This window comes from Aquarana catesbeiana, linkage group LG10 (genome assembly GCF_042186555.1).
Source record: "Aquarana catesbeiana isolate 2022-GZ linkage group LG10, ASM4218655v1, whole genome shotgun sequence".
Classification (NCBI taxonomy): domain Eukaryota; kingdom Metazoa; phylum Chordata; class Amphibia; order Anura; family Ranidae; genus Aquarana; species Aquarana catesbeiana.
Genome location: NC_133333.1, coordinates 235,094,995 through 235,103,947, shown reverse-complemented (window position 1 = coordinate 235,103,947; position 8,953 = coordinate 235,094,995). Strand labels below are relative to the sequence as shown.

At 42.7% G+C, this 8,953-nt stretch overlaps 1 protein-coding gene across 1 annotated transcript in view; it reads right to left on the bottom strand.

Annotated features, from left to right (window-relative positions):
* Nucleotides 1-629: 629 nt before the first annotated feature.
* LOC141111283 (exosome complex component 10-like) overlaps nt 630-8,953 on the bottom strand; it is a 43,312-nt gene continuing 34,988 nt past the window's right edge. The window contains exons 18-23 of the mRNA XM_073603440.1: nt 6,783-6,875; nt 5,615-5,689; nt 5,114-5,207; nt 4,922-4,995; nt 932-1,106; nt 630-826 (exon numbers count right to left, since the gene is read on the bottom strand). Of these exons, the coding sequence (XP_073459541.1) occupies nt 666-826; nt 932-1,106; nt 4,922-4,995; nt 5,114-5,207; nt 5,615-5,689; nt 6,783-6,875 (672 nt within the window). The 3' untranslated portion in view covers nt 630-665. The remainder of the gene's footprint in view (nt 827-931; nt 1,107-4,921; nt 4,996-5,113; nt 5,208-5,614; nt 5,690-6,782; nt 6,876-8,953) is intronic.

Genomic DNA, 8,953 nt, shown 5'->3' with positions numbered 1-8,953 from the left:
CTATGGGGCAGGAAGTGAAGGGAAATCTCTGCAATAGGACAGGGATGGTTTAAAAAAAAAAAAAAAAAAAAAAAAAAAAAAAAAAACACTGACAGAGGCTATAACCCTCCCTTATTCTTTCCAAAATGAAGGAGGAGGGAGGAGGAGGAGAGTTGCCTATAGTTCTACTTTAAGCACAAATTTCTGATAATTTTATGGAGAGGACTAAGAAGATAGAACCATGCCAATGGTGCAGCAGAAAACATATAGCACAGTGAGGAAGGTTTGTGGTCCAGGATGATAGGACAGTCAAAATTAGAAGCAGCAACCCCCCCTCCCCCCAGTTGTTGAATGCTGGCCGCCTGCATATCGGAAGCAGTGCGGCCGCTTTATGGGGGCGCTAGACTAATTTGCCTCTCAGCCCAGTCCACCCCATAAGACTGCCGCTAAACAGTAAGCCAGACTTTCCGTGCTGCCCCCCTGCAAAGTGCTGCCCTAGGCCTGGGCTTTGTCGGCCTAGGCCAGAATACAGCATTGTCAGCATCAGCAGGCCCGTCCTCCAAATACTTCTTTCTGGGCCCCCAAATCTTAGGAAAACAGCACCAACTCAGAATAGTGAAGCCCCAAAATATAAGAAAATCCCCCACACGAAGGGTAAAGTGGCACCTTGACCTGTCTGTCACCTCTTAATATGGCCCTGTCACTTTAACATGTATACAAAACATAAAGCAAAGCCCAATGCTGGCATACAGAAAACATTTAAGATCATCATTTATAGTTCTTACTTTTCCTGACTGTGCTTGTTTATTTGGGTCAAACTCAGACCGACCTTCCACACGGCTGCTACCTGTATGGGAAATAAAAGATTTCAAGGGCGAAGCTTGGAAAAGAAGAGAGATGTATCACAGGAGTAATGCCTGCCCATAAATGACCCAAACAGAGTGCCACTCACCTGCAAACACCTTGAAATCCGACTTGCTGTAGTCGAAGGGAATGAAGGGAACCTTGTCCACAGCCGCTTCCTCCCCTGTCTTCTCCACGTGTTTTAACCTCTTCTTGTCTGATTTCTTGGTTTCAGCTCCTGGCTCGCTGGCTATTCTCTCACGCTTCCTGCTTGCATCCTCCTGCTGTGGAAAAGAGGCATGTAAATCCAAGAACAAAAAAAAAAACATATTACATCTTACCAGGCTGTATAAGTGGTGGGTGCTCTAGTTTATTTTTCAAGCTGTGAAATTAATTTGCCCCTGGCTAAAAACACACATCTAGCCTAGACCGACAATGTTGTGATCATCTGCACTGCACATTGCTCATAACATGATTCTGTGCTTGTATATATATATCTATATATATCTCTACACACACACACACACACACACATTAAAATTTATATACCGGGATGATGCCTGCAGCTGCAGGCATCATCCCGGTACCGTTGTTTACAGCGGGCGATCGGCTACCCCAGTATAACAACCGATGCGGCTAAAGGCCGCTCGGTTGTTATACCGGAGGAGCGGGAGGGGACATCTCCCCCCCTCCCGCCGCCGTTACCGGGCCTCCCGTGCGATCAGGAGGCCCGGTGTCTAATCGTGTGCCTTCGGCGGCTGGGGGCGGGCTGGAACGAAGCTGTGGGCGGCTTCGTTCCAGCCTTCTCATTGTAAATGCGGAAGCGACGTCATGACGTCACTTCCCGTTTACTCGGCTGCCAATGGCGCCGAATTTAAAAAAGTACACAGTATTCAGAATCGCCGTTTTCGGCGATCTGAATACTTTGAGGTGCAGAGGAGGGATCGAGGGTCTTTTAGACCCCCGATCCCTCCATAAAGAGTACCTGTCACCACCTATTACTGTCACAAGGGATGTATACATTCCTTGTGACAGCAATAAAAATTTTTTTTTTTTTTTTTTAAAAACACAAATTTATAAAGTTAAAAAATAAATAAAATAAATAAAAAAAAAAATTTTTTTAAAGTGCCCCTGTCCCCGCGAAGCGAAGAAAACTCATATGGAAGTCGCGCCCGCATATGTAAACGGTGTTCAAATCACACATGTGAGGTATCGCCGCGATCGTCAGAGCGAGAGCAATAATTCTAGCCCTAGACCTCCTCTGTAACTCAAACCTGGTAACCGTAAAAATTTTTTTAAAGTGTTCCCTATGGAAATTCATAGGTACCGTAGTTTGTCGCCATTCCATGAGTGCGTGCAATTATAAAGGGTGACATGTTTGGTATCTATTTACTCGGCGTAACATCATCTTTCACATTATACAAAAAAATTGGGGTAACTTTACTGTTTGGATTTTTTAAAATTCATGAAAGTGTCCCTTTTCCAAAAATTTGCGTTTAAAACACCGCTGCACAAATACCGTGTGATAAAAAATATTGCAACAATCGCCATTTTATTCTCTAGATTCTCTGCTAAAAAAAAAAAAAATATATATAATATATATATATATATATATATATATATATATATATATATATATATATATATATATATATATATATATATATATATATATATATATATATATATATATAATGTTTGGGAACTCTACGTAATTTTCTAGCAAAAAATACGGATTTTAACTTGTAAACACCAAATTTCAAAAATAGGCTTAGTCATGAAAGGGTTATTAAAAATAAAAAAAAACCCATGTACATAAGTGTATGATGCTACAAGCTTGGCACACCTATTTTTGGGCAGTTTCTCCCATTCTACTTTGCAGGACCTCTCGAGCTCCAACAGGTTGGATCGGGAGCGTCGGTCCACAGCCATTTTCAGACCTTTTCAGAGATGTTCAATCAGGTTCAAGTCTGGGCCACAAAAGGAAATTCATAGAGTTGTCCCGTAGCCACTCCTATGTTATCTTGGCTGTGTGCTTAGGGTCAGACCTTTGCCCCAGTCTGGAGCAGGTTTTCATCAAGGATGTCACTGTACATAGCTGCATTCATCTTTCCCTCGATTCTGACTAGTCTCCCATTTCCTACCACTGAAAAATATCCCCACAGCATGATGCTACCACCATGCTTCACTGTAGGGATGGTATTGGCCACGTGATGAGTGGTGCCTGGTTTCCTCCAGACATGACGCTTGCCATTCAGGCCAAAGAATTAAATCTTTGTTTCATCAGACCAGAGAATTTTGTTTCTCATGGTCTGAGAGTCCTTCAGGTGCCATTTGGCAAATGCCAGGTGGGGTCATGTAAGCCAATCCTCAGTAAAAGGCACATCTGGCCACTCTACCATACAGGCCCAATTGGTGGAGTGCTGCAGAGATGGTTGTTCTTCTTTAAGGTTCTCCTCTCTCCACAGAAAAAAGCTGGAGCTGTTAGAGTGACCATCGGGTTCTTGGTCACCTCCCTGACTAAGGCCCTTCTCCCTCCGATCACTCAGTTTGGTCAGGTGGCCCACTCTAGGAAGAGTCCTGATGGTTCCAAACTTCTTCCATTTATGAATGAGTGAATGGAGTCCACTGTGCTAATTGGGACCTTCAATGTTGCAGAAAGTTTTCTGTACCCTTCCCCAGATCGGTGCCTCCATGCAATCCTGTGAGGTCTACAGACAACTCCTTGTACTTCATGACTTGGTTTATGCTCTGACATGCACTGGTAACTGTGGGACCTTATATAGACAGGTGTGTGTCCTTCCAAATCATATCCAATCAACTTAATTTACCACAGGTGGACTCCAATCAATTTGTAGAAACATCTCAAAGATGATTAGTGAAAACAGGATGAACCTGAGCTCAATTTTGAGTATCATGGCAAAGGCTGTGAATACTTATGTACATGGGAATTTTTGTTTTTTTTTGTTTTTTTTTTTTTTAATAAATTTGCAAAGATTTCATACAAATTTCTTCCACGTTGTCCTTATGGGGTATTGTTTGTAGAATTGTGAGGAAATTATGAATTTAATCCATTTTGGAATAAGGCTGAAACACAGAAGAGTGGCAACCACTGTAGACCAGTCATCTAGAGCTGTATAAGATTTCTTGTGTATTATAAACCGGTGTACTCCTTTTAACCACTTCAGCTCCTGAAGGTTTTACCACCTTAATGACCAGGCCATTTTTTGCCATTTAGTGCTGCACTACTTTAACTGGTAACTGTGAGGTCACACAATGCTGTACTCAAACTAAAAACTCATATAATTTTTTTCACACAAATAGAGCTTTCTTTTGGTGGTATCTGATCATCACCACAGGTTTTTTTTTTTTTTTATTTATATCATAAAAAATAAAAAGTTTTATTTTCTGCTATAAAACATATCCAAAAATAAATACATTTTGCCCAAAATGTATTCTGCTACATGTCTTTGGTAAACAAAAAAGTTATAGCATCTACAAACTATGGTATACACTGGAATTTGTTTTTTTTAAATATATACTACCTACGGCAGTTATCAGAGACTTAAAGTGGACTGTGATAGTGCCGTGGGCAATCTGACACTCTCATGGGGGGGAACTGACTAACTGCCATTACCAGTGACATCGCGAGAATACTATACACTGTCACTGTACTGACACTGGCTGGGAAGGCGTCAACATCTAGGGGTTAAACGTGTGGCCAACAATGTGTAATGTGTGTACTATGTATTGCTTTTTACTAAATATCTTCTATGCAGGGAAAAGAAACAGCAATCGTTCCGCTCTGTACAGAGCCCTGTGTTGATTGTCAACACAGGGCTCTGGGCTGTGATTGGACACAGCAGGTCAGTAAGTCCCGACTATGAATCATTGGCTGGGACTTACTGACAGACTCCCATGGTGTGCAATCACAGCAGGTGTCAGTACTTCGCTTTGCCTGCATGGACCATCTGTCCATAGTACATTGCAGGCGGAGGGGGTCCGAAAGTGGTTAATCACTCACAAAGTACCAATATTTATATAGGAGGTATCCATTATTAGGTAAATAATTTGTAAATGTACCTTTATATTCACTTACCAATGTCTGCTCACGCACAGATGTCTGATTGGCAGCACTGCTCTTAAACTCTCGTTCAGCTTGCTTCCTGGCAGCTGTAAACAGATATCACCAAGATAAAGGAAACTGCAAATCCTTCATTAATAATGATCCCCCTGAATACTGCAAACCATTGCACCCGCTTCAACCCCCCCCCCCCCCCAGAGGTCCTACCTTTTTCTGCAATCCTCTTCTGTTTGGCCTCTTCCTTGGCCTTTGCTTCCCGTTCTTGTTGCGCTATACTCACAAGCTTCCAGCGGTTGCTGATCTAAGGTAGGAAGGGGAATTAAAGTCAGATCTGGACCATTCGGCAGTGTTGGGAAATATGTTGTCACAATGTACTGAGTGGTCCCATGCTCACTTTAGAATACCTGTACATATGTTTTTATAGATTATTTCAAGTTGTACCCCAAATGTATGTTACGACATGCATAATACACTGCATGCCATTTTCTAGTTTAATTCTATGCTAGCCATACACCTCACATATCTTTGTATTAGCCCTCTTACACCCCCCCCCCCCCTACAGTACTTTAGTACTTTAACTTTATGACAGATGAATGGACACAACATATCAGAACCATGACCCAAGTTACATATTTATTTTGGGCCTTAATTTGTTCCACAGATATTTGGGGGTTTTCTGAGCAAACATAACTTGTTAAACGTGTTCACCTCAAACATTTTTGTGTTAGGATCCAGCTTAGCGGCCTGAGAAGCATGGGCACCTCGGATGTCAGATGGCAGGAACTGAAAAATAAAAGAATTGCTTTGAAATACATTTCAGTCAAGATAAAAAAACATTTACCTAAAAGTAGGGCTTATTTTAATATTTAAAAAAAAAAACAAAACAAACAGGTTGATACTTGCCTACTCTCTGCAATGGTATTGCACAGAGTGGCCCCTTACCTCCTCCTCTCCTGGGGGCCCCTGCCCCGATGCTCTCTGCTCCTCCGCTTTTCTGTGTGCCCCCATAGCAAGTCACTTGCTATGGGGGCACAGGCGTTTGCTCGCTCTAGAGCTGAGCTGTGTGTCCATTGACACACACAGTGTGGTTTGGCCCCACCCACCCTCACTGGATTTGATTGCTAGCAGCAGAAGCCAATGACTCCCACTGCTATCAGCAAAGCCTGTGAGACCAGGAAGAGGGGGAGAGAAGACTTGCAACCGGGCACAGCACTGGATTGATAAAAGGACAGGTCAGCATAGGCGGGGAGGGCAAACATGCAGTGCAAAGATTTTTACCCTAATGCAGAGAATGCAAAGGATAAGTTCACCTGTCATAATATGTTAGAGGTTACACCCATATTCAGGGTGTAACATAACATGTTACGAACAGACCAGCCCCTTCACCTCCCCGATCCACACTGTGACAGCTAGTGGGGTTCTTCTCCCTCCCCGCTGTCACAATTTAAAAAAAAAAAAAAAAAAAACCAACATGGCAGACCAGGGCTCCGCCCATGTCACTGATTGACAGGGCTCTGGGCATGGAAATAAGGTCATAGTTTTCATTGAACTACCACGGCGCTGTGGTTGTTCATTCATGCTTCTGGTCAAATGTCAGACAGGATGTACGGGCAAGCAGATACACTGGCAGATCTGCTGGAGACCTGCATGGCATCGCTGGTGCAATGCTTTACAGGCTCCAAAAAAAAAAAAAAAAATTAAATAAATGTACATTACTTTTTACCTGCAAAAAAATATGTGCATTTATTATTTTTTCCAAAAAGTGAACTTATCCTAGGTTAAAAAACAAAAAAACAAAAAGAAAAAAACTTTAGTGTTTAGAAACACTTTAAAAGGCGACTGGTCTTCTTTAGATGTTCATGCACAGATAACTTACCATACGGAACGGGTTGTCAAAAGACTCCATTATACTTCTGGCCTTTTGCTTTGCTACCGAGATGTTGTTTACATCCTCCGTTTCATCAGAATCCTAATTAAGAGAACAGAAGGAATTAGTGTATTTCTGAAGTAAAGAAACACATTTAGTTACAATCACAACCAGACTGGCTTCAGAAAAAGAAAACATGCTTTATGGAGTGGCCCAGTCAGAGCCCAGACCTGAACCCCATAGAGATGCTGTGGATTGACCTCAAGAGAGCCGTTCACACGAGACATCTTACAAATGCTTCTGAACTGAAGCAATTTTGTAAAAAGGAATGGTCGAAAAATTCCTCCTGAACAATGTGCAGGTCTGATTCAAAGCTACTGAATGTGCTTGCTGCCAAAGGAGGTTCGACCAACTACAAGGGTTCATTTACTTTTTCCTCCAGCACTGTGAATGTTTTATAAAAGACACGTGTTATCAGCTTAAGCACATGGTGTTTGTTTATCGTTGCAATTAAGATGAGGATTAGATCACGTTTTTTGGCAAATTACTGCAGAAAAACAGTTATTTCCTAGGGATCATATGCTTTTTTTTCTCATTGTATCTGTATTATTAGGCTGTATCCCAATTAATAAAATAGCCACTTGAAGACCGCAAATCGGTATATTTACGTTGCAGCTTTCAAGTGATATACCAGAATGATGCCTGCAGCTACAGGCATAATCCTGGTACCGTTTGTTTCTTCCAGTGGTTGGCTTTTTTTTTTTTCCCCCAAAGACAAGCAGCCGATGCTTCTCCGGGTTCTCCATCCCTCTTGCCCTCTTACCAGAGAGCTTTTTGAGGACTTGAAGGTCTCCGATCAGCTCTATGGTAGAGGAAAACGGAAGCGATCTGTACTGTGTCACTTCCAGTTTTCCCATATGTAAACAGCACCATTTTTGAAATGAGAAAGCATCTGATCACACTGATCTTGGTGTGATCAGATGCTTTTAAAGCGGAGCTCCGCTAAAAAAAAAAAAAAAGAAAAGAAAAGTCAGCAGCTACTCGTCTCCCCCTCCGTTCGGTGGCACCGGCATTCTAACTGTGGGCGCCCACTGCGCATGCGCGAGCCGCGCCTGGCAATCATCTGGGACCTGTGACGTGTCCCAGATGATTGGAGGGGGCAGAGCTGATCTCCCTTTCAACGCCGAGGGAAGTGATGCAAGAAGCCGAGGCGAGCAAGGAGGCAGATTATAAAGGACCCCCTAGCAACAGGCATTAAGAGGTGAGAAAAATAAAAATTTTCTCCAAATGTTTTTTTTTTTTTTTTAATTTCATGCATATTAATTTTTTTTTGGGGTGGAACTCCACTTTAAGAGCAGAGGAGACATCTAGGGTCTAAATAACCCAAATATTTTTTTTTTTTTTTTAATTGGAAAGATTACCTGTCACTGTCTATTGTCATTAACATTCTTTGTGACAGCAATAAAAGTTTTTAAAAAAAAATTTAACCACTTCAATACCAGGCACTTAGACACCTTCCCGCCCAGGCCAATTTTCAGCTTTCAGCGCTGTCGCAATTAGAATGACAATTGCGCAGTCATACAACACTGTACCCAAACCAATTTTTTATCATTTTGTTCCCAAAAATAGAACTTTCTTTTGGTGGTATTTAATCACCTCTGCGGTTTTTATTTTTTGTGCAACAAATTAAAAAAGACCGAAAATTTCGAAAAAAAAACAAGTTTTTCTTTGTTTCTGTTAAAATTTTTTGTAAACAAGTACGTTTTCTCCTTCAATGACGGGCACTGACATGGCGGCACTGACGGGCACTGACATGGCGGCACTGACGGGCACTGACGGGCACTGACATGGCGGCACTGACGGGCACTGACATGGCGGCACTGACGGGCACTGACATGGCGGCACTGACGGGCACTGACATGGCGGCACTGACGGGCACTGACATGGCGGCACTGACGGGCACTGACATGGCGGCACTGACGGGCACTGACATGGCGGCACTGACGGGCACTGACATGGCGGCACTGACGGGCACTGACATGGCGGCACTGACAAGGCGGCACTGACACGGCGGCACTGGTATGCGGCACCGATGGGCACTCATAGGTGGCATTGATTGGTACATATGGGTGGCACTGATGTGTGGCACTGATAAAACATATTGGGGGCATTGCTGGGCA